The sequence below is a fragment of the Cloeon dipterum genome, chromosome 1, assembly GCF_949628265.1.
Source record: "Cloeon dipterum chromosome 1, ieCloDipt1.1, whole genome shotgun sequence".
In the NCBI taxonomy this organism is placed as follows: Eukaryota; Metazoa; Arthropoda; class Insecta; order Ephemeroptera; family Baetidae; genus Cloeon; species Cloeon dipterum.
This window is the reverse complement of record NC_088786.1, coordinates 25,055,380-25,082,888: the sequence shown is the minus strand read 5'-3', so window position 1 is coordinate 25,082,888 and position 27,509 is coordinate 25,055,380. Positions and strand designations below refer to the sequence as shown.

At 39.3% G+C, this 27,509-nt stretch overlaps 7 protein-coding genes across 10 annotated transcripts; 4 read left to right on the top strand and 3 right to left on the bottom strand.

Moving 5' to 3' along the window:
- The first annotated feature begins 89 nt into the window (after positions 1-89).
- LOC135943464 (uncharacterized) lies at positions 90-1,385 on the top strand. Its single transcript, XM_065490041.1, has 4 exons — positions 90-376; positions 439-826; positions 1,079-1,217; positions 1,277-1,385. Exons 1-4 carry the CDS (start codon positions 182-184, stop codon positions 1,383-1,385), a joined length of 831 nt encoding a protein of 276 aa, XP_065346113.1. The 5' UTR covers positions 90-181.
- Positions 1,386-1,436: 51 nt separating this feature from the next.
- Ir92a (Ionotropic receptor 92a) lies at positions 1,437-3,287 on the top strand. The gene is made up of 3 exons (XM_065497351.1): positions 1,437-1,865; positions 1,911-2,041; positions 2,846-3,287. The coding sequence occupies exons 1-3, from the start codon at positions 1,808-1,810 to the stop codon at positions 3,239-3,241; spliced, it is 585 nt and encodes a 194-aa protein (XP_065353423.1). The 5' UTR covers positions 1,437-1,807; the 3' UTR covers positions 3,242-3,287.
- Positions 3,288-3,356: 69 nt separating this feature from the next.
- Positions 3,357-6,384, bottom strand: LOC135948204 (dnaJ homolog subfamily B member 12). The gene is made up of 5 exons (XM_065497348.1): positions 6,219-6,384; positions 4,927-5,177; positions 4,461-4,764; positions 3,954-4,406; positions 3,357-3,898 (listed from the first exon to the last, which is right to left on the bottom strand). Exons 2-5 carry the CDS (start codon positions 5,171-5,173, stop codon positions 3,781-3,783), a joined length of 1,122 nt encoding a protein of 373 aa, XP_065353420.1. The 5' UTR covers positions 5,174-5,177; positions 6,219-6,384; the 3' UTR covers positions 3,357-3,780.
- Positions 6,385-6,597: 213 nt separating this feature from the next.
- LOC135948205 (ribosome biogenesis protein BRX1 homolog) lies at positions 6,598-9,017 on the top strand. The gene is made up of 8 exons (XM_065497349.1): positions 6,598-6,816; positions 6,890-7,045; positions 7,104-7,224; positions 7,278-7,538; positions 7,812-7,906; positions 7,966-8,449; positions 8,508-8,605; positions 8,659-9,017. The coding sequence occupies exons 1-6, from the start codon at positions 6,667-6,669 to the stop codon at positions 8,278-8,280; spliced, it is 1,098 nt and encodes a 365-aa protein (XP_065353421.1). The 5' UTR covers positions 6,598-6,666; the 3' UTR covers positions 8,281-8,449; positions 8,508-8,605; positions 8,659-9,017.
- LOC135948202 (remodeling and spacing factor 1-like) lies at positions 9,015-17,661 on the bottom strand. Of its 3 annotated transcripts, none has more exons than XM_065497343.1 (19): positions 17,473-17,661; positions 16,671-16,855; positions 16,420-16,616; positions 16,122-16,365; positions 15,662-16,072; positions 13,933-15,604; positions 13,791-13,877; positions 13,390-13,574; positions 13,151-13,207; positions 12,957-13,066; positions 12,730-12,899; positions 12,347-12,678; positions 11,169-11,432; positions 10,896-11,112; positions 10,578-10,840; positions 10,311-10,522; positions 10,028-10,256; positions 9,835-9,970; positions 9,015-9,778 (listed from the first exon to the last, which is right to left on the bottom strand). In XM_065497343.1, exons 1-19 carry the CDS (start codon positions 17,615-17,617, stop codon positions 9,183-9,185), a joined length of 5,712 nt encoding a protein of 1,903 aa, XP_065353415.1. In that variant the 5' UTR covers positions 17,618-17,661; the 3' UTR covers positions 9,015-9,182. The 3 variants fall into 3 exon arrangements, with proteins under 3 accessions (XP_065353415.1, XP_065353416.1, XP_065353417.1); XM_065497344.1 differs by having other exon boundaries at positions 12,347-12,663; XM_065497345.1 differs by lacking the exon at positions 13,151-13,207.
- A 660-nt stretch (positions 17,662-18,321) lies between these two features.
- Positions 18,322-24,296, top strand: LOC135948203 (exportin-4-like). 2 transcript variants are annotated; one of them, XM_065497346.1, is made up of 20 exons: positions 18,322-18,461; positions 18,680-18,785; positions 19,184-19,467; positions 19,526-19,642; positions 19,695-19,854; positions 20,011-20,135; positions 20,184-20,341; positions 20,397-20,571; positions 20,624-20,800; positions 20,849-21,113; positions 21,172-21,352; positions 21,422-21,581; positions 21,698-21,915; positions 21,972-22,086; positions 22,187-22,304; positions 22,358-22,533; positions 22,584-22,773; positions 22,828-23,168; positions 23,231-23,323; positions 23,378-24,296. In XM_065497346.1, exons 1-20 carry the CDS (start codon positions 18,408-18,410, stop codon positions 23,570-23,572), a joined length of 3,408 nt encoding a protein of 1,135 aa, XP_065353418.1. In that variant the 5' UTR covers positions 18,322-18,407; the 3' UTR covers positions 23,573-24,296. The 2 variants fall into 2 exon arrangements, with proteins under 2 accessions (XP_065353418.1, XP_065353419.1); XM_065497347.1 differs by lacking the exon at positions 18,322-18,461 and adding an exon at positions 18,585-18,603.
- Positions 24,297-24,509: 213 nt separating this feature from the next.
- Positions 24,510-26,637, bottom strand: LOC135948207 (galectin-8-like). The gene is made up of 6 exons (XM_065497350.1): positions 26,450-26,637; positions 25,887-25,975; positions 25,583-25,826; positions 25,296-25,487; positions 25,158-25,246; positions 24,510-25,107 (listed from the first exon to the last, which is right to left on the bottom strand). Exons 1-6 carry the CDS (start codon positions 26,552-26,554, stop codon positions 24,783-24,785), a joined length of 1,044 nt encoding a protein of 347 aa, XP_065353422.1. The 5' UTR covers positions 26,555-26,637; the 3' UTR covers positions 24,510-24,782.
- Positions 26,638-27,509: the final 872 nt, after the last annotated feature.

Here is a 27,509-nt window from a genome sequence, read left to right as displayed (position 1 = left end):
TAGAACAGGCAATTTTTGGAATTTTGGCCGAATAATATTATTAAGGGTGTGACATAATAGGACAACACCTTGTTGCAGCCAAATTCGTCCAATCTATAAATTACTTCTAATAATAATAATTATAAAGGACTCATGCCAACAGGGATCGTTGACATTCTGTTTATTTCAAACCTGTATTAGAATGAAACAAGTTTATTTCTCGATTTATTTTAGAGCAACGATCGTTGAAGCTTTTAATTTGGGATGCAACAGCGCGATTGTCACAACAAATGATGCTGAGCAAGCAATAAAAAATTTACTAGTCGCAACCAAAAGGTCCACGCAGAGAAAAAACAGGAATATTGTAATGATAACTTCGACTAAAGAACCATCAGAGGTAAATATTTTTAATTTCTAAAATATTACCTCTAACCCGTTTGAATTGTGACTGCACGCCAGATATTAAATTTGGACGAACTCGACAACTTTGCAAATTTCGTGGTTGGCCTGATAAGCCAGAGTGAAGTGACGTTTTGGCGGCAAAACTTTGTCGGAGCCACCAGGACCGAGCAGAGGACGCCGGTTTTTGTTGATGTTTGGAGAAATGAAGGTTTTTTGCTAGGAACCAATTTCTTCCCGGAAGATTGGGGGAATTTGAGGGAAAGGAAATTGCGAATGGCTACCTTCAACTATCCGCCATATTCTATTATTGGTATAAAGGCTACATCGACCTTGATCCCGAATACTCAAATCAAATATATAATATTATTTTATAAAAAATACCTGAAAGATTTTCTTGTACAAATTCTTGCTTTCCTAGAACTCGGGTTTGACCTAATAATATACTGTCCCAAAAGATACGTTGAAGTTTTTATATACTTTATTGTTGAATTCAGATATTAAAATGATTTTCTGGAATCCCAGCCCGGAACTACATAAAAACCACCCGTACGATCGATACAGATATATTTAAAAATTATTCCCACGACCACAATAAATATCAATTAAGCATTTCAATTAGGGCATATTAAAATATAGCTCCATTATGATTTTGTTCCGCATTTGAATTCCCCACGTATTAATTTTTAAATCTAACTAGATGGGAACAGATTGGATGGAACGGAAATGAAATTTGCTTTGGAACTGGCTAAAAAACTGAATTTCACATGGGAACTGGTCACCGATTCTGCTCAGTGGGGCCAAATTTTCGAAAACTCAACAGGCGACGGAATCCTGGGGTTTAATAATTTAAGTTAAAAGAAGAGTTAAATTTAATTAAAAAATTGTATCTCATTAGGAATGTTGCAAGTGACAAGGCAGACTTTGGGTTTGGTGCGCTGTATCTGTGGTACAACGAGTATCAGTACTTGGACTTTACGATCCCATACATTCGCACAGGCACGTGATGCTTGCTGTTTGAAAATTCTAAAATTTGATTCACTCCCAAAATTCAGGCATAACGTGCTTGGCCCCGCGGCCAGCGCGCCTCTCGGGACTAATGGTGCCCGCCTTGCCTTTTTCCAGCGGCGTGTGGGCTCTCTTGGTGGCAACGCTGACAGCCGGTTGCATTTTGGCGTGGTTTGCAGCAAAACTACACAACGAATTGAGAACGAGCAGATTCATGGAATGCTTTTTGTTGGTACTGGGGTTTATGGTAATGGTACCTGCTCCAAGGTTGCCGCCAGGATACATACGAGTCTGCCTCAATTTTTTCCTTCTGATGGTTGATATCCATAATGTGCATAATTGTATTTTAATTGAATTGCGATGTTGACTTGCATAGGGGCTGCTGCTCGCAACAAGCTACTCAAGTTCGTTGGTTTCATTTATGACCGTGCCCAGGTACGACCAGCCCCTCGACACTCCACGTCAGATGGCCAAAAGAGGTATTATAAGATTTGTGGTATATTGAAAATAAAAAAAAATCGTAGGTTTCAAGTGGGCTGCGAGTCACGACGCGTGGGCATTCTCGTTGAGGGAGGCTAGTGACGATGTATTTGGAAAGGTGTACAGGCTTTTCACGCCCATGACCGAAGAGCAGCTACAGTTGGCTGCTTTGAAGGTGCGATATATATATATATATATATATATATATATATATATATATATATTAAGTTTAAATAATATTTTGAACTATGTTTTATATATATTATCCGATAACTTTACTATATTGTTGTTTATTCTCAAAGTTTGTCAGTCATGTTATTTTAGGAAATTATCACTTTCTTGTCAATATACACTATCAAAATAAATTTAAATTTACCAATGTGATGAATAATAAAATCTGGAATATAAATATAGAGTTTATGAGGGTTAATAATTATTCAATTTTATTTTGTGATAATTATAAAATATATTTCCGCTCTTGACATATAATCTATACTTGATTGAATGTATTATTAAACTACACCTTACAGCGAGAGCTACCACACTGAAAGTTGTTTTTATTGGTCATTCCTAATATCAAATAATATCATTCGGTTTAATATCCTGCGCAAAAGATGTTTTTACAAAAAAAAAAATACGAATTATTTTATTTTACTATATCATATCTTTGAAATTATGCTTCCGACAAATAGTATCATATTTTTAACATCATTTTAAAAAAGATTATCAGATTCTCATTAACTCACCAGTCTCTCGTGTTTAAGAAAAAGATAAATTTTCAGGACAATTCATACGAGAAAGTGAATATTTTGGCTGTGGTAATCCCAAATAAAAGAGAAATATTATAAAATATCAATTATAATTAGTTCATTAAATTTTTGAATTAATACACATGTCATACTTAAGCGGTGCAATTTTTTTATTATAAATCCGTTTGCTATGATTTTAATTAAACTAACCCTTTTTTGTTTGACATCAGGGCCATAGGGTTGCATTTGCTGTCGAGCGATTGCCATCAGGCCAGCTAGCTGTAAACCCTTTGCTGGCGCCTGCCAAGGATAAATTGCGATTGATGCGAGAAGATCTTTATTGGGAAATGGTGGTGAGTGTAGTGGGCAAGGGATCGTTCCTCACCACGCCAGCGAACAGATTGGCGCGACAGCTTCAAGAATCAGGCCTGTTGCTGGTCTGGGAAGAGCGAGCGGCCCACAAATGGGATCTGGCTGCCATTGGTCACACTTTCCAAACGAAAGGCCCCACCAGCTTAACAACTCTTCACTTGATAGGCGTTTTCGTCCTTTGGCTCATAGGGATTTTTATATCTTGCGTTATATTCGCTTACGAGGTGTTACATCGCAGGCAGTTTCCACCTTAAGCGTTCTCTTTTGACTCAATTTAATTTCTACCAGGTTAAAAGGAGCATATGATTGCGGCTGAACAAATAGTATTTTGTAGTTCAAATGTGAAAACGTAATAAAACCACATCTAGATTGTCTGTGTTCAGTGTAATTAAACATGTTAACAAATTTGCAAATTACATGAACTTGACATTATCGGTAATATAACAAATGATTGCGACTAGCATTATAATTAAATTATATTATACAAGGTTCAATTGATAACAAGATCATCTCGGTTCACAGAGGAAATTTTCTGAGCATTTATTTGACAGAGCATCTTAAACGCACTTTACATTCAAATCAGCTCAAAGCAAATAATTGCTAACCAAAATATTTCCTACGCAAGCTGTCCAACAGGTGGGTCTAAGTCAATTTTCCAACTGCATCACAACATATCTTTAAAATTGCCAAACATTTTTCTATGATCAGCAAGCAAGCAGAAAGATGAAAATCCAGGATTAAAGTGAACAGCAAATCTTTTTACGCATGAAATATATAGCCAACAAGTAGCTTCTCAGGCAGCCTGAGCATGCAGTTGTTGCAAGGTTTCGCAGGATGGCGTCCGAATATTCTGCGCTTTTTGGAATAGCTGGTGGTCACCAAAATTTCGCGCTTTCCATAACATAGACTCCCTGCAATCAACAAAAACATGAGCACTTGTGTATTATTTTCAATCAGACAAATCACCTGTAGTGTTTTTCTCGGTGACATGCGTGTCGTAAGCCGTTTACGTAATCCTCTTCTACCGAAGATTCCAGCCTCCGTAGACTGCCCTGATACTCAGTGTGGAAATTTTCCTTGACATAGTACTGGATCTTCAGATTCATTGTTTTCCTGCCGACAGGGAACTTGTGGCTTTGGTGCAAAGAGTAGACTGGATCAGAGATGAAAAAACTGCTCATCATCGACAGGAAAATCAGCAGCAATATGGGCAGCATCTGCAAGAAGACAGTGTAGCCGCCCTGGCCAACCTGACTGTTACCGGCTCCAGTGCCAGCTCCAGCTTGAGCCCGCTGCCACCGACCACCGCGGCGAACGTAAACGTTTTGGTTGGGAAATCCTCCCCCGAAGAACATGTTGAACAATTCCTCTGCAGTCACGTCAGCCTCAAAGCCACGGCTGTAATTGTAGTCATAGTGTCTGGATAGTATTTTTATAATTAACTGGTGACAAATTAAAAGTGCAGAAATTTACCCCTGGTGTCTGTGATGCAGCCTATCTTCGTCCGACCCAAACTGGTCATAACGTTTCCTCTTTTCAGCGTCAGTCAGCACTGCGACGGCGTTTCCCACAGCTTTGAAGGCTTCAGCAGCTCCCGGCACCTTGTTCTTGTCAGGATGAAGCTGCAGAGCCAGTTTCTTATATGACTTTTTTATGTCGGAATCAGTCGCTTCCTTCGTGACGCCAAGCACTTCATAATAATCTTTACACTTCTTTATCCTCTTCACTGCCTCCAATTGATCACTCGTGTAGTCAGCCTCATCTGCACCACTGGAGCCTATAAAAGCAGCGTTTTCCTAATTAAATCATGCAGATTTCCGTTTTTGAAAACTCTGTTTGCCATTTTTTCCATTATTTTCGTTTTTATAAGTATGCATCATAATATTTATGGAACATGCAAGAATAAAAAAATAAATTGTGGAAAAATAATTGTTATTACTTGGAGCTGTGTTTTCCTTGCTTGCTGAGGTTCTTTGGCGGACAAATGATGGCTCATCTTCAGCATTCCTTTGTCCCTGGTTGTCCTGCATATTTTGCAACTTGGCCAACAGCTCCTTCGCTTTCGGTGTTGGGTACAGTTTCTCAGCTTTCGCTATAAATTTTTCGGCTTTCTCCCGCAGTCCCTGCTCTGCGAATCTCTCTGCGTATTCCAAACACCTCTCAGCTTCGTCTTTATTGCCGTCCATGTTTCTGTGCAAAGCCATAATATTGTAAATATTTTTGCCAAGTAGATTTCTGTCATGCAGTAATTTATTTAAAAGCAAAATATAAAAAAAATATATTTATTATCTACAAACAATATATTTATATGGAAAAATTACAGAATCTACCGGGTTTCACTTCCCGCTGGTTCTTATGAGAATCCCAAGAGTAAGGGTGGTGAAAACAAAACTGTCAGTAATTTTCCCCAAACATTTTTAACGCTTATTGTAGAAAAAAACATGATTCCAAAATCAATACGCGTGTGGAATATTTTTTCATTTGATGCGTCAGAAGGATTTTTTCGATTTGTTGGCATTGTTCCTTCCCTGTCACAAAATTAGAGAATTAGATCGTTACCTCAACAAACCCCTCAACTTTTCATTAAAATTTAAGTATTAACGCTTGGGGTGACGTACCTTATTCAGTCCCCCCCTCCCCCCCCCCCCAGGGTGGGTCTGAGATTGACAGGATAGGCTTTTCGACTCGTGTACTCCCAATGACCTAATGTCCCATCTTAAGATTGAGGTGACAAGCCTATCACAGACCCACCCCTAAAGTAGGAATAAAAAGTACAATTTTGTAGCAATATGTATTTCCTCATGAGCAAGTTATGTTCAAATTAAATTAAAAAATAGTTCATTTCTCATGATAACTTCAATTATATGATAATATAAAAAGTGTTTTCACAATGAATCTCAGAAAATTCAAAATTATTAAAATATAATAAATTGACATGTTAATCTGGTTATGTATGTATTATGGAATGATTCCAACCTTCTGTATGTATGTACTCGCTATTGCTCTGTTTCTGTCATATTACGAGTGTTCACGAATAAAATGAATACATACAAATGCTACATAAATAACTCCCGTATTTCCATTATCGATTTGCCCAATAGAATTGTAAACAGAGAAAGTCCACTGCCATCAGCTGCACACATTATAATAATATACACAAAAATAAAAAAAATATATTTGTGAGCCTATGTGGGCTCTGCAAAGAACCAGAAAAATACTTAAAATACTCACTAGCTATGATCGGATCTTGAAGTTTATAAAAATAGAGATTAAAATGGAAATCCAAAGAGACGCAGCTCGAATTACAGGTAAATTAACAGGAAATTTCGTCTAATACGTTGTAGCCGTCCATGATGACATGAACGGGTTGTTCTGGGTCTGGGGACTGGGTCGACACGGATAAAGACTGTAAAGATAAAGAGCCACCTGTCGGCAAAGGCCAAAACTTAGAACTTCAGACATTTCTTTCACGTGAGTGGTTCACACAAATCACGTGACAACAACGCGAACAAATCAAAGCCTTAAACGTTTGATGTTTGATCCATTATGTGTCCAATGGCGAAGCTCTCTGACTCGAAGTAAAATCATCGTCATTTCGTCATCAATCATCAATATTTCCCCAGCCGCTGCATCGTGCTCGTGGTAAGTGTTAAGCAGTAAGGATCTTCAAAACACAACCATGCCACCAACAGTGATGAAACTTCTTGCTGAAAACAAAAAGAAAAATCCCAAGAGAAAAGCTTCAGACAAAGAAAAAGCTGTCCCAGATGATGCTCAACAAGAGCTGCCACCGGCGACTAGAATTTCTGTAGAAACTCCTGCGAAAAAGGTAAGATTCCTTACTTAAGCTATATTTCAGTGTTGTCTGCTTCTTGTTACTGAAAAGGTGGTTTCCTTTACAGGTGAAGTGGACCAATAGACAGAGGCTCCTTGTTTTTGCGTCCAGGGGGATCACATTCCAGCAGAGACACTTGCTTGAAAACTTGAGGAGCATGCTGCCGCATTCCAGAGCTGAGAGTAAAATGTCAAAACAAGACCACGTTTCTGTTATTAATGAGGTGAAAATTGCATTCCCTCAAGCTCTAAGCTTATTTTTCTCATTTTAAATATTTTAAGATTTGTGAAATGAAAAATTGCAACAAGTGCATTTACATGACCAATGCTAAGAAGTCTGACCTCTACTTGTGGATCAGCAATGTTGCTGCAGGCCCCTCTGCTAAATTTCTCATCCAAAATGGTATGATTATTGCAGCCATACATCGCAGTTTTGATTAACAAAAAATTCTCTAGTGTACACGATGGGTGAATTGAAAATGACAGGAAACTGTTTGAGGGGCTCACGCCCTTTCTTGTCATTTGACAAAACCTTTGATCAGCACCCTCATTATCAGTTGCTGAAGGAATTGTTTGTCCAAGTATTTGGCACACCGAATCACCATCCCAAGAGTCAGCCCTTTTTCGACCATGTGCTCTCATTCACTGTATTGGACAACAGAATTTGGTTCAGGAACTACCAGATTGTATCTGAAGATGGATCATTGGCAGAAATCGGTAATTTACTATCTAGTGACTATTAACGTAATTTACAATGCTACGCACTGCCCATTGATCATCATAATAAATTATTACAGAATTTTCTGTTCTGTAAGCTGGCATTGCAAGACAGTGCTACTGGGCTAAAAAAATACGCAGAACCAGGTGCAGCTGGTATTAAGTATGGCCAGGCTGCGTATATGTCTGCATACATTATGAATATCATATTTTGTTTACTTAGAAAGTATGGCAAATTTCAGATTTTTTACGTGTACGATTTTAATTTTCCAGGACCAAGGTTTGTGCTGAATCCAATCAAGATTTTTGATGGAAGCTTTGGAGGAAATACTCTGTGGGAGAACCCAACATACACTTCGCCAAATGAGGTTAGTAATTTGATATTTAACGTTGGTTAGCGTGAATTAATTATATGAATGTATTGCAGTATCGAAAGCAGATCAAAAGTGAACTTGGAAGCAAGTATGCGTCTCGAATCAGCGCCAAGGTCGAATATGAGCAGCGGCGCCCTGAGAAAACCCACGAGGATCGGCCCTTGGAGGAGCTGTTTGAAGGTGACCCATTAGAAAAGGCCTTGGAAATAAGTGCAAAGCGGGCCAAGGGAATTGAATACAAGACAGGCGTAACTGAGGCTGAAGAGAAGGAGCCAAGAAAGTTAAAGAAAAAGAAAACTCCCATGGGGAAAAAGAGTGGCAAAGTAGCTAAGAGGTCTTTGAAGGTCAAGAAGAACAAGAGACGTTAAATTGTAAAACAAAATAATCAATCCATTAAATGTTGTTTTGCTCTCAAATGAACATTGATAGTTTTAATCATAGCCATCCTTCAATATTATCTCCTAATGAATGTCAGGCGAATCTTATCAACATATTCATTGCAATCTATCAGTCCAGCGTCAGTAATCTAGCACTATGGTAATGTAGAGTCTTTCGTCTCTAAACATTTGCACCAAATATTTCTTTAATCCATCAGGAAATCGAAACCCAGCTCTACATAGTCGCAGGTGTGCTCTCAGGAGCCATCGTCATCCTCTTTGCTCTAGTCATCGCCCTGATAGTCCGTCTTGAAAAGTAAGTTTCAAAGTAAGATCTCAAGTCAACGCGTAATAACGCAATTTTACAAGGGAGCGAAAGGAGCGCAAGACCAACGAAGCTAGGTTTCTCTCGAATGCTGATCCTAACATCAGGAAAGGGGAGGAAATTGAAAAGAGAGGCTACTCCTTGTACAAAGGCGTCCCTGGTCAGCCGCAAGTACCCCCAACACGCACCTCATCGTTAGTCCACGAGCAGAGAGACTATCAGCGTGACTCACACCGTGACAGCAGACCCACATCTGCTTCAGGCCACTATGGCAGGGACCACAGGCGCCACTGAAACAGCTTTCTTCGAGAATGTTATATTTTATTTATTTCAATTACTCCGCAATCAATACGATTTGTGTGCAACACAATTCACATTAAAATAAAATTATATATCAAAATGAGTTCAACATAATTTATTCACATCTCCAGATATGGTCTATTTTTATTTACACATGAGAGGCCAGTCCACATAATGTTTCCAGAAATATAACTATTGTGGCAGCTCAAAATAAAAACGGCATAATCATAAATTATTATGTACATTCGAGTGAATACAAAATGACAGTCTACGACTCGAGGTCGTCTTCGCGCTGACTTGAGAAGTAAGACACGAGGCCTCCAAACTCTCCAACCTCGTCTTCCCCTGTTGAGCCTTGTGGGGGTGCAGTTGTTGGTGTTTCAAAGGTGGTAGGCGTTTCCTGAGGATACGAATCGTAGTAGTCTTCCGGCCCATAGTAAAACGGCTGCGGGGGGCCTTGGTACGCAGAGGGAGGTTGGTACTGTCCCCGCACCATGGGCAACTCTTTGCCTTCGAACCGCGGCCGCAACGGCACGTTAGGCCCCCTGAATGCGGCGGGTGGCAGAGGCTGTTGAGGCGTCAGCGGCGGTGCCGAGGTTGGATAGCGGACAGGAGGGCGCACTTGAAACTCCTGTGGAGAAGGGGTAGCAGGCAGCTGGTACTTGTTTGGTGAGTACTGCGCAGCAGCAGGAATCGATGCAGGCGTCGTTGCCTCAAGAGGAACGCCAACAACCTTGACAGGAGGATTCAGGGTGGTGGGAATAAGCAGCTCATCTGCTTCATCAGTCACTGGTACCTTCGTTATGACTGTCGGTTTATCATTTTTGGAGGGCCCTGAGAGTTGGATTGGAGGTGGAACGTGTGCTGCGAAAAGAAAGAATTGAAGTGACGCACATGGTAGACAAAGCAGATTAACATACCTTTGACTGGTGATGAAACTTTAGCAGCAAGCACTGTGCCGTTGCGATTTGGGGTTGTCTCTACCTCTTCAGGCTTGAAATCCTCTTCGTCACTAACAAAATGCTGCTTCTTTGCTTTCACCCGACTAGGTTTTGCCTGTTAATCAAAGATATTGAAATATTTCTCTTCCAGACCATACTTATTTATAAATACATCATCACTGTCTGATCCAACTATTTCTTGATAGTTGATTTTCTTCCCCCTTGTTGTTCGTTTTTCTATAACCACTGGACTCTTTGGTCTATCTGCTTTAGGTGGACGAGGTTTCTTTACAACAGGCTTGTCAGAGTCAGAATCTTTAGGAGGGGGCCTTTTTCTGGCCGGTGCTTTTGAATTTTTCTTTTTACCACCTCTCTTCTTACTTCTTGCGGGAGCCCTGGCCCTAATTGAATCAACGATTTAATATGTAAAAAAAATTAATTGTTAATAATTATACCTCGCAGGTGTTCTTCTTTTCTTCTTCTTTTTACCTCTCCAGTCTGAATCATCACTCTCAGAGTCTTCACTTTCAGAAAAATCTGAACCTAGCCAGCCTTTGCTCCTTCCTCCCTTGCTTTTTTTCGCTTTGACACTCTCGTCAGATGCCTCAGAGTCATCAATGAACTCCTTGTCATAACGAGATTGCCTGGCCCTGTTAGACCTCCTCACCTAAAATACATGGGTTGATTAAATCGCAAGTTACTTTAACTTAATTTCAGCTTACTGGACCAGAGCCTTTCTTCCCCCTGCGTCGAACAACATCGGAATCACCACTATCCATGGACACCTCTTCCTCCTCATCTTCATCAAAGTCACTGTCATAGCCAACAAAATCTTCATCAGATGCGTGGTCATCATCGCCACTTGAGATATCTAGACAGGCAATGCTCTTCTTCTTCTGCTTCTTCTTAGTCATGTTAGCGTTTGCGATAATTTCTAAGCGTTCTCTTTCCCTAGCTGCACGCTTCATGGCTGTTTTGTTTAAATCTGAAATTGTTCCTAAATGAAAAGTATGATCCAGTAAATAATCAACTCTTTTTACCATCGTCATCGTCGTCATCATCATCATCCTCTTCTTCTGGCTCAGATTCTGACTCTTTCACCGCTTCTTTTTCCTCAACTTTCTTTTCAACCTTTTCTGGTTCAAAAGTTTTGTCTTTCCCTTCAACCTCCTCCTCCTCCTCATTAGCATTAACAATAGTATCAATATCCTTCCCCTTTCCTTGGTTCCCAGCACCCTTGGCGAGATCTACCTCATCCTAAACAAATCACCAAAGGTAAGCACAAGCTTAAGATGACTTGATTTCATGATTACTTGAATTGCAGAGTTGATCATTTCATCATATTCTTGGAAATCGTATTTAACAGTTGCAGCTGCCCTTCGTTGACGCAGTGGGTACATTTCTTCATCTTCCTCAGACTTTTCCTCTTCAGATGCACTGCTTTCTGTGGTAGGACTACCTGAGCTGGCATTATCTTCCTCCTCGTCAACAGCTTTCAGAGCTTCTTTTAGTTCTGAACCTGCTTCAGACACAACTGAATCGTCCTGTTCCTCTTCACTCTCTTCAGTTTCCTCATCCTAGACGAATAGGAAATATAGTCATTTGTAAATATTTAGACTAACATACGTAAAAATATTTTATGGCTTATAAAATTCATCTCTGGAAAAAATGGCAACACTGGCAACACCCTCATTTTAAACAAAGGATAAGGTAAAGACTTACATTGGAACAATTATTGCGTGAAATTACCATTTCATTAGGGTCCCGAATATGAAGTGGTTCAGTGAATTTGCAGAAATACCATGTAATAGACGAAAATTCTAAAATGCATCAAATTAATAAATGAAGAAAAACCGAATTCTTTGAATGTTTAGCATTCAAGTCGCGTAATATGACTAGTATGCTAGTTCGGCATAGTTATATAAAAAAATATAATTTAGCAAACTAGGAAATCTCTCAGGGATCATACTAAACTAGCAGTTCACCGATTTAATATGGTTTAAGCAATGTTCATATAGGAGTTGAAAAGCATGCAGTTAGCTCATATTGTTGTTGGATTTAGGAGGATTGCGAAATAATTTCAGACTTGCTCGTTTGCACCTTTACAGCAAGCGGGAATGAATTTCTCAGGAAGAATAACTAGCGTTTCATTAAAACACCCTAGTGGGGAAGTCAAAAATTCTTTTCTGGACATTTTCTGACCTCGCCTTCTCCAGTGAGGCTCATGAACCCATGCTATTAGTTTAAGATTTTATTGAGAAATGAATTTTCGATAGTTGCTCACTATCAGGGAGTCGTTCGTCTCAGACAAGATAAACCAATCAATACAAAAAATTATTTTTACTTGTAAAAAAAAAACTACCAGATAAAATTTCTATTGAATCGCAATTTTATAAATTGCAGAAAATCTCCTCCTTCCCTTGTACAGACTTAGAAGTCTGATTAGCAAATGACTTTGTTAGAATGAAATTTGAGATTGAATACGACTCACCTTTTGAGGAAGGATATTGGAGAGAGAAATGCCGACATATGCAAGCCGCTGCTTTCTGAGCTCAGCATTTGACTTCTTCCGTGACGCCTTGTCCAGTTCTCTCAAGGTTGACGTGAGCTTTTCGATGAGACGATTTTGCCCGCATGGAGGACAATACCAGTCTCCTTCAGGTACCAAGTGCAGTTCTGGCTTAAGACATGTTGTGTGACAGCCGAGGTCACACGAGTCACAGAGAAGAATCATTTCAGGACGGTCTCCACTTTGACACTTCTGACATCTGTATTCATCCTCCTCCTCCTCCTCTTCTTCAGCTTTGGCTTTTTGAGATTTTTCTACATATTACCACTTAACTTATCAAGTGTGTGAGAAAGACTAAGCTTTACCTTTCTTGGCTGTCGCAGTCCTGGCTCTTCTGGCAGGTTGGTGCTCCTCTCCTGGTCCCAATTCCAAATCAGACTCTGGAGAGAATTCATGATCAGATTTTAACTCTGGGACCGCATCATAGTCATCCTCTTCTTCTGGTTCTAGGCCGTCACTTTCTTCAGATGAGTCACTGAAAAATGAGTAAACGACAGCTATTAATTATACAAATAGAAAAAAGAATAACTACCTTGAGTCTGAGGATTCCCAGGGATTTCCCGCACCACCCTTCCTCCTCCTATGTTTCTTCTTTTTCTTTTTCTTCTTTTTCAGTTGTTCATCAGCCCCATAGTCTCCATCCTAAAATGAGTTAAATTTTATTGTAACAATAATTAAATACGGTTGCAGACATTGAAAGCCGCTTCCAACACGATAAATACATACTTTTTTCTTTCTCCTTGTGTATTTCCTTTTAGTTCTAACTTCAGCATTACTAGATGCCTGGAACAATTATATGGAGGATGCAAAAACATTAAGCCATGCTTGATGGTGAGATGCAGACATACACATTTTAATTGCATTCCAAGCAATTGAAAAGCAAATTAAGGGAATAAACAATTATATGTATATAATGCACGTTTATCAGTTAGTGCCAAAAAGCAGATTATAGTTGGATTAACTACCTCCGATTCAGGTTCGGAAGATGATTCAGGGGAACTCTGCTCATCTACTTGCTGCTTACGCAGCAAATCCAGCTCTCTTTTCCTCTGCATTTCCGCCAATGCTTCGGCTTCCTTTTTCTTTCTTTCCTCCTCTTCTTTTTGACGTATTAGAGCTATTCTTCGGCTGACTCTTTTGCCCAGAAAGCCTGTAAGAATCATGATTTAAATCAAAATTATAACTTTTTGCTAGTTTAGCCACTGTGTTTGACCAGGCTGAATATCACTGACCTTCTGTGTCGTTTTTTTTGCTTAGCAGTGAACAAATCTTATTTGAATTTAAAAGACACATTCATGTCATTGATGAAGCCAATTTAAAATAAAAGTCAAAGTTAAAATTAAATATTGACAAAGTCGCAACATACCTTCGTCCAACTTCTCAGCTGCGACATCAGGACTTCCACTGTCTTTGCTATCGTCACTTTCACCAGCAAGTGCATCAAGTCTCCCACCTAAAAATAAATTTAAATTAAAACAATCAGTTAGAAGTGTTAGTTCTACTATTACTTTTGGGTCTTCCGGGTGGGCGGCCCCTTCCCCGGCCTCTGCCTCTCCTGGGAGCGGTAGTGGATTTTGCTGGAGGAGATTCAGCTATATTTTTGTCAGGAGATGGAGTTGTGTTGCCCAAAATCTTTCGTCTGGCCGGTCGACCTCTGCCTCTCATGGCCCGTTGTGGTGCTTCAATGACCAGCTGATCCTCTGGACTTGCTGGTGGATCGTAATCAAATGTAAGTGCAGATGCAACAGTCAACGGCTCCTTTTTTACGACTTCTTCCACCTTAGCTTCGTTGAGTTCGAGAGTTTTAACCATGGAATCTTCAGGTACATCATTCATTGTTTTTTCAACCTTCTCTAGGTCTGCTCGATCGTTTTCAGGTTTATCATCATTTAATGCTACCTTTGAATCGTTATCATTGTGTTTCTCATTACTTTTAGCTGCCTTTTCATCATCTTTTTTCCTGTCCAGTGAACCTGAAATGGTTTCTTTAGCTGCACAGTCCTCCAATTCTTTGGTTGCATCACATTGTTCTTCACTTGGCTCTAAAGGGAGTGATACTTCCATAGGTTCTTCGTCTTTGACAACTGGTTTTTGTTGAGCATTTGCCTTTGACCTGGCAGTTTCAATTTTATCAGTGGTATTATTTTCTATTTTCTCATCAACATCCGTTGGCTCATCTTCATTCAAAGGGGCAACTGGTATGGGTGCAAGCTCCACAGGAGGAGTGGGCCTAACTGGAGGAGCAGGCTCTTCTGGAGGAGTAGCCTCCATCGGGGATGGGGTAGGCTTTTCTGGCGGTGGAGTAGACTTCAATGACAGAGAGGGACCTTCAAGTGGTGGAATAGACTCTACTGGTTGCGTAGACCCAGCAACTTCAGTTTTCTCACAATCTTTAACTTTGCTGTCTGGACTTGGGACTTTCTCGCTTTCACCCTTCTTCTTAAGTGGTGACTCACATGTTTCAGCATCAACCTCCATGCTAGTTTCGTCCTCTAGTGAGCTTGGTGTCGGTTCTGGTGCTTTTTCTTCTTTAATTGTGTTCTCAGTTGAGGTGTCGTGGGGAAGAGATTCTATACAGGAATTATCTTTTGCGTCAGCCGCATTTGCAGACTCAGAGGAATTTACAGAATCTTGCAATGGAATTGAAGTTTCTTCGCTTTTCGGCTTGGCAACTATATTTTCCGAGATTGGAGCATCAACACAATTATTATTCTTCTGATCAGGATCAGATACACACGTGGATGGTTGGTCAGGAACAACTTCTGCACTCTCAACAAGGGGATTTGATTCCTCTGTGGTCTGTGCTGGACTTTCAACTTTCGCATCAGTCAAGTCATTTACTACTCTCTCAGACACTGGTTCCACTTCCTCATTTTTAACTTCACTAGATTCTTCTTTGCACTGAGATTGTTCTTGGGCCTGGCTAGTCACATCCGCAACACTTTCATGCTCACATTGCGCTATTTCCCCAGAATTTTGCGCATCCTCAGTCTTAGTAGTTTGGTTTGACTCGGGAGCGTAAGCAGATTTAGCATTTGCTGCGAAGTTAACATTGAAAAATGAAGGCTTCTCAGGGCTGGACACAAAAGTTGGCTTAGCCAAATTACCAAACATCATGCCCATTGAAAATGACGACTGACTTGGTTTGCTGGTACCGCAAATTTGATCAATGCTCCACACCTATTGGGAAAGTACTCATTAAATCAGCCATCCTCACATGATTTTATTGACACTTACTGCAGACTTGGATGGAGAATTGTCATTTTTGTTTTCTTGAGCTGCATCTTTCCTCGGCTCCTTTTCTTCATCTTTTCCTTCACCTGGATTCCCAGTGTCACACTCTCTACCAGATCCAACACCACAAAAGAACATCACAGGCTCTTCAATGGCTTCCCCAAACACAGCATCACAGTCTGCTCCATTGCCTTCACCCTGAACTAGCATGAGAGGCTCCTCTATTGCTTCGCCAACCTCCACTTTCGACTTTTTGGCATCAGGTGTGTCGTCTTCTGCCTTGCGTTTTAAATCAGTGGATTCAGCAGCAGCTTCATTCTGTACTGGTGCAACTTCTTTCTTTTCTTGCTCTAGCCCATCTTTTTCCTCCTCCTCCTCCTCCTTTTCCTCTTCCTCGCAGTTATTAGCATCAGCCTGATCAATTTGGCAAGTTTAAAAAATATTGAAAAATTAAATAGTCTACCTCATTTATAGGTTTTTCGTGGTGTTTCTTCTTTTTCTTCTTATGTGAGCCGTTGGTTAAACCAGGGGGTTTGGCGTCTTCAGGCTGTCCTGTGTCCAGCAAAATGTCATCTGGCTGGATTTCTTCATCCTCATCATCTTGGCTCTGGGCACTGTCATCATCCAAGACAGCTCTGTCAAGCTCTGCAGGCCCCAGCTTCCCACCTGACAACTTTGTGATGAGCTGTGCAAGAGACTCCCTGTCACTGTAAAGAAACTCAAAACGATTAAATGCACTTTTACGGTAGTCATTTTCTTACTTCACAACAAGTTTCCAAGATTGTTCATCCTCATCTTCTTGATAAACCCTGATGTTGAGGCTGTCATCTTGCTGGACCCAATAGACTTGACCATCAGTGTCACGACCTAAAGGTGCCAATCGAAGTTCAGAAGCAGTCAATTTGTTGATTGCCGCTTTAAACTTCATGTTCATATCAAATTGGGATTCTAAGAGTGTCTGAAAAGGAAAACTCAGTGTGTGATCAACACCACCTTTGAATTTAAATTCTACCTTTAAGATCCTAACTTTGTTTGACAGAGGCACCTTCAAGTAACCACTAGTTTCAATGTGTGTCGCATCTTCCTGGTTGTGGATGTGACAAAACTTTACTAGGGCTTTTTCCCATTTCTCGGAAGTGAATGACTTCCTGGCCTTTCTTAGCAGCTTGATGTGTAAATCTATCAGCTGAGTGTCAACTGAAAAGTGGTTCAAATTAGATAGAAGTCGAAGTAATTCAGTGATGCTTAAATTGGAGGATTAATTTGACCGATTATTTATTAGTGGTTAACTGTGTAGAATGTACATATTAAACCAAAGCACGTGGATTTTTTAAACTAAATATTGTTAACGTCAAATAAAAAAATTGAGTATACATTATGTACGACGCATATTAACATTTCATTGGATACAACGACTCAAGGTTTTGAGTTATTATAATAATGATGTATTATTATTATTACGTTGTGTTAATAAACGATAACCCTTATTTAATTGCAAAATTTCATTCCTAAGAAATCATAGTTGCATTTATTGAATCAATTTATAGTTTTTGTATGTTTTAAACTTAACATTTTTCGGCTTTGTACAAATGACAACTTTGAAATATTGATTACAAATGGTTCAAATTACTTTAGAGTTCAATAATCTCTGTAATATCATAAAACTTACTATCATTTGCTAGCCAAAATTTGCAAATAAAAGCTTAAATTTCAGGCATAAGCTGCGGCGAAGTGCAATCAAAACAAAAAAAGCGGCCGCCCATTCACCTTTAATGACAAGCAATCGGAGCCATATTATACAATAAATAACGCACCTTGCTCACAGTTTTCTAACATTTGCTGCAGATCTTTAAAGTCTGGATGTGCAATACCACATGTTTCAGCAAACCGCTCTAAAAAAGAGCAGATAACCGCGAAATTAGGGTCACTTATACATGAAGCCTCCGCTTCCGACGCCATTTCGCTGGCGAACGCGCAACCGCGCAATGAAACGCTTTGAGTTTGAGATGAGTCCTTTGAGAAGCCGCCTTGCGGGGCAGTAGATGATCATGTAATGCGCAAGTGCGGCGTGCCTTGCTCTCTCCCCTCCACTATTATTTGCATTATTTTTTCATTTTACGCTTTTTCCATTCCATGCAACTTAAGGAATTAAATAATTCTGTTTTCATCCATTCTTGATTTGTTATGAATGAAATTATTAAAATTATGGGATGTGAATGGAAAGTATTTTCAACACGACCTTGTAAAATGATAAATTTGGGATATTTTAATTCATTCAGGCTACATTAGAAAAAGGTCACGCAGAGCCAGCGCTGACTGAGCCCACACATATGAGGAGAATGAGTAGTTATACATTCGAGATTTTGCTGAATTTTACATTACATAATGTTATCAAATTTTTAATGTCGATAATATAATATGTTATGATTAAAATAATCATTGAAAAAGTTTCAAGTTAAAATTTTATTTAATTAGCATTATATAAATTTTTATTTATCCGTAGAATAACTTATTTCTGGATGTTTACATCTCATAATTTCATATATGTATGTAATACTAATGAACATTATAATGTATTTAGCGTATTATTTTTAGTATACACGATTATTTACTATTAGCATTGCGATCGTGAACTTACAGCTTACAGGCCAGTGCTGCAAGTCTGGTCATTGTGATTGAGTGCTTAATGTGCGCATGATCAAGCTTTTTACGAATACTTCGAAAAAGAGCGCTCTCGTCAGATTTCATCATGGCGGAACAACAAATGTTGAGAGAATTGGAAGTAGCATCAGAAATTCTTCTAGTTAGTACACTGCTGACTTTTATTTTCCTTCCTTTAAGCAACTAATGAGTTTCTTATCTGTACTGGACTCTGTATGCTTAAAATATCATGTTGTTATTGCACAATGGGAAAGATTCACCGCTTTTAAGTTTTACTGTCGGAGGTTTCGTTGGCCCACATTTTCTTGCGTTTAAGAAATATTGGATAAGTTGTGTAAAATGTTTCTCTTTTTTTTACAGGCACCACCAAATATTGTTACCAAGGAGCAAAGGCAGTCTGCAGAGCAAATATTTCTTAACTTTAGGAAAACAAAGGCGCCTTACGTATTGTGTCGACATATATTGGGTAATTTTGTGTTTACAATATGTCCTACGTTTTATTGACATTTGAAGATTTGATTACCATGTAGTTTGCCTAGTAAAGACAGGTTATGATTTGAGCCCATCTATCCTGTTGAAAATTTAACGAAACTAATGCAATTAAACTTCTAGCATGCTTGTATATCGCACTATTATTAATCCAAATTAAAAGGCTGAATACATGCTGTCAAATCTATTGTTAAATTGTAATTTTACTTTATTTGCGTATAATTTTGGCCCAACTTTTCTTACATTTCCTGTTTCAAACGAAAATACCACCCCTTTCAATTTGTGTGTAGACTACAAAGGCACTCTAATTAGTTTTCTTCCCTCCAGTTATTAAAGAAAATTCAACCATGCTATCCTAACTTATGAACATTGCAGACACTTCGCGAGTAGACTATGTCTTGTTTGAAGCAGCAGGTCTCATCAAAGAGACCCTCATTCGGGACTGGAGCATGCTTCAGGAGTCTGATGTGCTGTCTCTTCGGCAATACTTGCTCCAGTACGTCCTTAATCACCTGTCATTGGCTCCATTTGTCAGAGAGCGAATACTGCAAGTTATTGCAGTTATGGTCAAAAGAGGAAGTGTAGATGACTTTGGGCTTGAGAGAAGCAGCATTGTTGCTGAAATTGAAAGTTTGATATTACATGGAGATACGGTTAAGGTAGCAGTGTTTATCTTTATTTCTTTCTTTGCTAACTCTAACGTTTATTCAATATTAGAAAAGTCTGGGCTGCAGCATCATCACAGCGTTGATGCAGGAGTATGCAACAACAGTTAAGTCTAGTGATGCTGGTCTCACTTGGGAAACGCATTTCAAAGTAAAAAAACAATTTGAGGTGAGTTTTAGTGCAAATTTCTGTGTGTGGTTACAATTTTTTTATCTTGCAGGCGTCAGACCTGAAGAGAATTTTCAAATTTTGCATCACGGCCTTTTCAGAATTGATTAAGGCCGAATCAGTTCTCAATGATCCACAAACAGTGAACCTACTGAGGAGTCTTTTGGCCATTACAAGTTCCGTGCTCTGTTGGGGATTCATTTCTGCTAGTCATATCCTTTTCATTTTGTTTTAGTCGTTGCTATTTGATTATTTGTACCATGTGTGTATCTAGTTAAAAATACCTGTTAAATTATTGTTCTTTCTGAATTTAATGTGAACTTTTGCTGCAATTATCGGAAAGTTCATTGTCCTTAACTATACAATACTTCCTAAAAGATTAATTGGTATCTTTGAAACGGTATACGAATCGGATCAAACTCCTGCTCTACGCCTGATTTCATCATGGAAGGATATCATTGTTGATGAGAAACTGATTAGCTGCTTCTTTCAGGTAATTTAAAGTTAAAGTACCTGGAATGGAAATACAAAAAAAATTTAGGTCCACTGGAAAGTAAGGGAAAACACTGACCTGAGTCACTACTCTCTCATGTGTTTGGCACAACTCGCATCGTTAACTGGTCCTGTGGTCAGTGACATGCAAGTCAAGTCCAGGTTCATCTCCTGTTACATATCAAATCTCATCACATTTCTGAAGAGGTAATGCTTATTTTTTTACGCTTTCCATGCTACAAAAACAACTTTCTATATTCAGCATCAAAGTTTTGAATACCGAGGCTTTAGGGTTTGCTCAAGTGTTCAGAAAGTTGCTTACTTTCTACTCGCCAACTCTTTTGGTCACTTTGCCAAATGAACTATTTCCTCAGCTTGTACAAGAGTTGCAAAGGCTGACGTGTCATTTTGCTGAAGGTGCCGCCTATGAAGAAACAGTAAGCTTATGATCACCAAATAAGTCAGTTCTACATATTGTTATTTGTACAGATCTGCTCTGAAGATTGCCGATTTATCGAAGCATTTGAGCATTTGCTGGAAGCATGGGTGTCTGTTTTGCAGTGCTCTCCCATTTACCCACCAGGCTTCATCAAAGAACCAGCTGTTCAAATTTTTAACACTTATCTCAAGTGTCATTTGGCTCCTCCTGACGGTTCCAGGGGACAAGTATGCTCAATATTTTTCAAGCGCGTTTTCTTCAATGTTTGTCTTCAGGGTGGTGCCGATCACAATGAAGAGGAGATCTATGAAACTGAGGAACCTGACCGCGTCCGCTTCAAAGAGCAGCTAATAATCATTGGTATTTTCGGCAGACAAGTCTTGGAGCATAGTCTACCATTGGTCGCCAAACTTATTGAGGAAAGAACTGAACGCTTACAAAGCCAGCTGCAAAGAGTGTTTGCACAAACTTACTCCATATCAGACTCAACTCAAACTGTTAACCTCTTTGAAGACCTGCACTGGCTGCTACTTGTGACTGGTATTTGATTGATCTTTTTGCTCTTAGGAAATTGCTTATGGTTGGTTTACTCTTACAGGTCACTTAGTTGCTCAGGAGAGTGAAGGCGAACAAGCTCTAATCCCATCTGATTTGATGACTTACACGGTGCAGCAGTCTCAACACATAGATGTGCAAGCCAATATCAAATTGCTAACTACCAAAGGCATGACACCATCTCAATTGCAAGTTCCTCTCTCCTCTCTCGATGGAATGATCAGGTAAATCTTTTTTTATTTTCCTTTGGTAAGGTTGTGAATATTTACTATTCATTATTGTGGTGTTCCTAGAATTTTGTCTGCCATTTTGCGCTTGTGTGAGGTTGAATCTCAAGCACTGGAGGCCAAATTGGTGTCTGTAATGAGTCCCGAGCTTGGTTCAACCATTGTTTGGTTCTTATCGCACTGGGCCAAGTCCTACTTACTACCTATTGACACGCTTTATACTGAGGTATGTAAATTAGTTGTGTTACTGGTTTTGTTCCTTTGCCAGGTGAGGGTGGGCTTACAATTTTCATTTCCTGCATGCTGTCTTGTCGGAATTTTTAAAATTTTAATCTCTTTCAGGTTAGTCCAGCCCTTGATGCAGCTTTCATATCAAATGAGTCTACTGTGCCCAACTGGGTGATGAACCAGCTGCTAGAAAAAGTGGAGGCTAATCTACGATTGTGCCCAAATGAAACTGCACTGGCGAAAGATTCCGCCAACTTGTTACTCACGCTTGTCGATAAACCCAAAAAGGCGGCCAAAATTTTGAACTGTTCAGGAATTCTGACTGTGGCTAGGTACTATCTCTAAATATTAATATGCATTCAAGCTTACGTGGCTTTGGAACTTACAGGTTCCTGCACAATGCACCAAGGTGCCAACCAGCCAGGAGAGAACTTACCAGAGGAGTAACATTGGCTGCAGCTGGAGAACCAAATCAGACAAAGCGGCTTGAGTACCTTCAGCAGGTATTCTAAACTTGTGTAAACAAGTTGCTCTGCTGATCCGCAATAAAATCACTTTGAATCTAAACTGATTCACTTCATTAAATGAGTGTAATAATTCCAGGTTTTGTCTCCGTTCGTTGACAGAGCCACTGAAATCATGTCCAGTACAAATTTCAAGAAAGAGTGCCATGAGGAATCAGTCAGACTCGAGTTGATCGACCTTCTTGAGTGTTTTACTGGTTTGTCGCATTATAATGTGAAATTTCTTATTAAGTTTCAAATATTTTTTCAGGTTCTATCCAAGCCAGTAGCAGTTCCTCAGCTGGGTGCATTTTACAGATTTTAAATCCTGTCATTGGAAGATTGCCTGAGTTGTTGAGCTGCTACAGCAATTACAGTTTACTTGTGGAGCTGATACTTGAATTCCTCACAGAATCAGCCAAGCGAACACTGTGGTGCTTGGAAGAAGTAAATATTCCCTCTTGTTCAATTTCAAAATGCTAATGCTTCTGACGCAGGACAGCCAAAATGTTCAATTTCTCTACAAGGTGTTTTTAAATGTGATGCAAGCTTATGCAAGAGAAAATATTGGAAGGAAGAGTGCCAGCAGCATAATTAGCGAAGAAGATTCCTGCAGAGATTTACTCTTGATACTGGAGCTCCTTACTTCCATCGCTTCTAAAAATTTCCTTGAAAAAATCAGCCTTGGTAATTAACAACTTATAAGTAACTTGGTTCGGAAAAACCAAAACTATTTTGCAGACGAAAGTGTTGAAACTGTGAAAGCAGTCGACATCTGCATCTTTGGCACTGAAGTCATTGCGCCATTGCTTACAACTGAATTACTTCAGTTCCCGCAATTTTGCTTGAAATTCTACGCAATGGTGACTTTCACCGCAGAAGCTTACCCTGAGAGAATGTCAACTGTTCCTGACAGCTTGTTAGTGCCCATCATGACGGCCATCAACCTTGGTCTTACCGCCTATGGACCAGAAGTGTGTTCACAATGTTGTGACTTCATTGGGTCTATGTCACTGCACCTATCATCTCACCCAGAACTTGTTAACACTAGCTTTGGCAACTATATGCACGACTTCCTCAAGGTATATTCTTAATTATTCCGAATTTGTTCAGAAGCTAATTGTTATTTCTTCTGGAATCGCAGCGTATGTTCCACCTCATTATCACATGCCAGATGAACTCGGATTGCCTTATGAATGCCAGCAAAAGCCTGTTTCACTTGATTTGCTGTTTCCAGGTTAGTTAAAAGGTTATGATAACTAAGTCAACTCATTATTTACTCCCATAATAGCAATCTTACCATCAACTGGTGAGCGAAATCCTGTCTGTGCAAACAGAGGATGTTGCGAGAGAGCGATTGACCAATGCATTTGGAGAGCTCACCACAGAGTTAAATCTCACACCAGACAGAGCAAACTTACTCAAATTCCGTGACAACTTTGAAAAGTTTGTGGCGAACGTGCATGGATTCCTTCTGGTCAAGTAGCTAAATTTTACCTTGTTTCTACCAGAGAGTCCACTATTTTTGCAGTTTGCTATATATGCACACTTTGACTTTTGACTGATGGAAACACTACCTGATATATCTTCCTTGTTGAGCCAGGCATTTTTATTATTGACAAAATTCATTTTATTTGCCTCTTACATTACTTATGAAATCTGGGCTTGCGGTTGGTTAAATTTTTGCTTTTTTGTGACGTGTAATACTAAAAAATTTGATCACTTAATTGTGAGCTTGAGCTTTTTAACGGATTGTCTGAACGCAAGTTGAACTATTTTTCTGGCTCTTATTTCACCTAAAATCAGATGCACCCATTGCTGTTGGTCTCCATAAAGTAGAGGTGCTTACTCTTCACTGCAATTAAAAAGTTAAACGTTTACAGCCCACTTTTAATTGTTTGGTTACTCAGCAATATGTTACAAATGTGGGCATTAACTATGACATGACAATAATGATGGTGGAATTGTATGTTTCTGTTTTGAATTAAATTAAATTAAAAGAAAAAAAATAAGAACCAGTAAGGAAGATAAATCTTTGAATATCAGTTTTGGTCTGTTAATATTTGAGAGTGGCATGGACAAGATGACAAGATATTCTTTTAATTTACATGCTTAATTGGCCAAATCCACGCTGATGTTTGTGCTAACATTTTGCTGTGTTGTTGTCATTGTGTGACAAACTATTTTTCAAATACAGTACTGAAAGATAATTCAAGAGCCTTATCAACATAATTAATAGTAACCTAAAGAAACCATAACAATTCGCAAACAAATTTAGTCTGTTGTTCAGTTAAACATCCTTTTTGTTTTTCAATGCTGTTTTATTCTATCGCTGTTCAGTTCACAGCATTTTGCAGTGCTACCACATAACAGCCGTCTTTAATCAATAAAAGAAAGACTAGTGTAGCAAAATAAGCAGAAGCAAGAGTTTTAGATGGCTTTATTAAAAAAGAAATTGTGTTCAGTGGCTGATGGTTTGACCTTAAGCAAAGTATATCGAGTTTCACAGCCATTTGTTTATTTTATAATGTTGGAAAGTATTAGATAAATTATTGGAAATATTTCTCACTTTGATAAAGTTCAAGTATTCTGATATGCTTCTAAAGACAATAAAAAGGATTTAGAGTCTGATTTCAGAATTAAAAAGCTCAAAATTGTTAGGATTAAAATAGTAAATGACAGCTGTAAATTCGCGATCACCTAATGTAAATATCAGTTATTTTGACATCACCTTGCACTGAAATTGTGTCTATTTCCTCAAGCGGATAGCGGTACTTAAAGGTTGCAAACGTTGTACCATTGATAAGAATATTAAATTGCTTTGGTTCACAGCTTATCACGACATGGAACGAGTGTCCCGGCTTCAGTGGACAACCTCCACTTTTCTCCTCATGGCCCCACGCTCCTTTTAGCAAGGAATTGCGCACTATGACATGTCCTTCTCTAAACCGTGGGTTCACGTGAAGAATAATTGGAGGCTGCGGCCAAACAGTCTTGCCTTTTTGAAGGTTAATAGCAAACCTATAACAAAAAACGGCTGAAAAATCGACGGAAAAATATTTTTAACGTACGAATGCGGTAAAAGTTTTACTCGGCCTTTAACCTCCACATGGTGGCCAACAGCAAGTCCTTGCGGAATGTCACCCAAAAATGGTGTGTCCTATACAGGCAATAAATATTACGATTAAAAAAATAGCGTCTTAACATACCGGTCCAACGATGTGGCTGCAGAATGAACTTAAGTTTGCTGGGCAGGATCTAGTGGGAATGGGCAAAGAGGCGGCCGCAATGGCACAGGAAGGCATAGGATACTCGCTCACGTTCTGGCGATGTTCCAGCTGGAACAGTTTCACGTCTCCCTCTACGTGCACGGCATTGACTCGCGACAAGGGCAAACGAAACTGAAATTTTTAGACGGATGTCTGCTAAGTACACAGTCATTATTTTTAATTTAATATATTTTTGAGCGCTAGATCCATTAACAAAATAAACGTACTTGAAACGTGCAAATGTGTCGCCCGTCGATAGCAACGAGGAATTTCGACTCTGCCACAAAAATGTACATATAGAATGGCTCGCCTTTGCGGAGTGGCAACTTAAAAGGCACCAACGACTCCTCTTCGCCCCACCGTTCATTGGTTCTCGTGTTGCGGACCAAGCGCATTTCATCAAAGCGTGGATTCACGTGCAATGCGACATCACACTTGATTGACAGACCACAAATTAAGTCAACGTGGAATCTGAAACAGTTTGTTATTAGAGTGGCTGACCCAAAATTTTAACTTGAATCTGCAACATACCTCTCAGCGCCCTGTTTTACTTCGCCGTCCAGGACTATCATGTGGCCGCAGGCGAGAGGCGCATTTAGGGCGCTCGTGTATGGCACCGACTGGTGGAAATGAGAAAATGCACGCATTTTAGCTCGGATAAACGCAATAGATTTTTCGGTTAAACCTTCATTTAGAGAAGTGTGTTATCTCTGTGAAATATCGTCATGCAGTGTAAAAATATTGTGACTGTGTGTTCCCGCTCCCCCTCTTAAAAACGGCAGTGTAAGCTCCAAGCCATCAATACTGCTCATATAAGCGGCAGTCACGTGCCTTCTATCTGATTTTCTGTACACGTTTACTGAAAGTCCAGCTCGATTTCTCTCAAACTTTTTCTCTTTAGAATCAATTTAAATATCTCTGTGCCACTTTGTGATTGTTCTGAAGGTGCAAAATGTATAACAAAATTATATCGTACACACATTCAATATTAAAAATATGTATTTTATTTGCCAGTTTAAAATGATTTTTTGTAAAATTCCCAACGAAATTATAGAATGGAACACAAATAAATGAATGACAAAATACATAATCACCGGAGAAATTATTTGTCCTTCTGACGGGTATGGTGAAACGTGGACCCAATATTCATCTTCCTTTGAGTCTCTGCCGCTGTCCTTTTCGTCCTGCTGACTCATCATGTCACTCTATAACAACTACTACGGAAAAAGAGAGCGCGGACTGGGCCTGGGCTCGACTCTCTCCTGAGGTAGACTGTTGACTGTTATGGTTCCGTGTGCGTGCTCCGCTTGCCGCTGCCCTAATCGCTACCCAAACAGTGTGCGTCGTGCGAGCGCCGCGACGGAGTAAAATAAAATAGTTATTTATTTGATGACGTAGCGCTCCGCTGTGCTGTAAACATTGCTGGATTATTATGTTTAGCAGCTCTACAACCAACATGCCGTGCGCCGCTTTATTCAATTTTTATCAGCTGCTCAAAGAGCGTATAAATTATTTGCATTAAGCATTATAAATCTATTGACCTCTTAAATCCCACGAAACAATATCATATAAATCACGAAAGAAATATAAAGGACAATCATTTTAAATCGATTATTTTGCCTAAGCTTATTCGATTCTTTGATTTTGTTGTTTTAGTTCTGAGTTTTGATGAAATAACACGTAATTTCAATTTTATAAATAATTTTATAAATAAAATTGAAACTCAAAATATTATTTAACTTTATTCGAATAAACAGAAGAAAAGACATAATATATAAAAAAACAATTAATTAAAAATTTTGAAAAAAAAATCAGTATTAGCGAAACAGTTTGCACAAATCAAAACCGCTATTCTTGGCCTGAAAGTATTTTAATGTAATCCGTACACGCATTATGTCGGGTTTATTCCAAAGTGTGCGCTTATTTCAGTCATTTTGGCTGTTGCTTTCAGTAGACAAACTTGAAGTATTAAGAGATCGCGCATGTAAAAAAATAAAATGAGAGTTCAGTGAGTTCACCAGCCAGTGGATAGTATTGCCGCAATATGATAAGCGCATGCGTTTTTACCTCAACACTCAGTCAGAGTATACATGCTTTAAGGTTCAAGCTGGCCTACTGGTAGCGCTTATTCGCAGTTAGTCAAACCGCGGTAGC

Excerpts from the sequence above, each read along its gene's own strand:
- LOC135943464 (XM_065490041.1), top strand. The coding sequence starts at position 182 with ATGAAACAAGTTTATTTCTCGATTTATTTTAGAGCAACGATCGTTGAA. Across the intron at positions 827-1,078 it reads GTTTGACCTAATAATATACT|ATGGGAACAGATTGGATGGA; the intron begins GTCCCAAAAGAT and ends AAATCTAACTAG. Across the intron at positions 1,218-1,276 it reads ACAGGCGACGGAATCCTGGG|GAATGTTGCAAGTGACAAGG; the intron begins GTTTAATAATTT and ends GTATCTCATTAG.
- Ir92a (XM_065497351.1), top strand. The coding sequence starts at position 1,808 with ATGACCGTGCCCAGGTACGACCAGCCCCTCGACACTCCACGTCAGATG. Across the intron at positions 1,866-1,910 it reads ACGTCAGATGGCCAAAAGAG|GTTTCAAGTGGGCTGCGAGT; the intron begins GTATTATAAGAT and ends AAAAAATCGTAG. Across the intron at positions 2,042-2,845 it reads TACAGTTGGCTGCTTTGAAG|GGCCATAGGGTTGCATTTGC; the intron begins GTGCGATATATA and ends GTTTGACATCAG.
- LOC135948204 (XM_065497348.1), bottom strand. The coding sequence starts at position 5,173 with ATGGACGGCAATAAAGACGAAGCTGAGAGGTGTTTGGAATACGCAGAG. Across the intron at positions 4,407-4,460 it reads CTGCATCACAGACACCAGGG|ACACTATGACTACAATTACA; the intron begins GTAAATTTCTGC and ends AATACTATCCAG. Across the intron at positions 3,899-3,953 it reads CACCGAGAAAAACACTACAG|GGAGTCTATGTTATGGAAAG; the intron begins GTGATTTGTCTG and ends TGTTGATTGCAG.
- LOC135948205 (XM_065497349.1), top strand. The coding sequence starts at position 6,667 with ATGCCACCAACAGTGATGAAACTTCTTGCTGAAAACAAAAAGAAAAAT. Across the intron at positions 6,817-6,889 it reads TAGAAACTCCTGCGAAAAAG|GTGAAGTGGACCAATAGACA; the intron begins GTAAGATTCCTT and ends TTTCCTTTACAG. Across the intron at positions 7,907-7,965 it reads CATACACTTCGCCAAATGAG|TATCGAAAGCAGATCAAAAG; the intron begins GTTAGTAATTTG and ends AATGTATTGCAG.
- LOC135948202 (XM_065497343.1), bottom strand. The coding sequence starts at position 17,617 with ATGGCGTCGGAAGCGGAGGCTTCATGTATAAGTGACCCTAATTTCGCG. Across the intron at positions 16,366-16,419 it reads TCTTGGAAACTTGTTGTGAA|TGACAGGGAGTCTCTTGCAC; the intron begins GTAAGAAAATGA and ends GTTTCTTTACAG. Across the intron at positions 13,067-13,150 it reads ACACAAGGAGAAAGAAAAAA|GATGGAGACTATGGGGCTGA; the intron begins GTATGTATTTAT and ends AACTCATTTTAG.
- LOC135948203 (XM_065497346.1), top strand. The coding sequence starts at position 18,408 with ATGGCGGAACAACAAATGTTGAGAGAATTGGAAGTAGCATCAGAAATT. Across the intron at positions 19,468-19,525 it reads TACATGGAGATACGGTTAAG|AAAAGTCTGGGCTGCAGCAT; the intron begins GTAGCAGTGTTT and ends ATTCAATATTAG. Across the intron at positions 20,572-20,623 it reads GTGCCGCCTATGAAGAAACA|ATCTGCTCTGAAGATTGCCG; the intron begins GTAAGCTTATGA and ends TTATTTGTACAG.
- LOC135948207 (XM_065497350.1), bottom strand. The coding sequence starts at position 26,554 with ATGATGAGTCAGCAGGACGAAAAGGACAGCGGCAGAGACTCAAAGGAA. Across the intron at positions 25,827-25,886 it reads GTAAAACAGGGCGCTGAGAG|ATTCCACGTTGACTTAATTT; the intron begins GTATGTTGCAGA and ends AAACTGTTTCAG. Across the intron at positions 25,247-25,295 it reads GCAGCCACATCGTTGGACCG|GACACACCATTTTTGGGTGA; the intron begins GTATGTTAAGAC and ends TTGCCTGTATAG.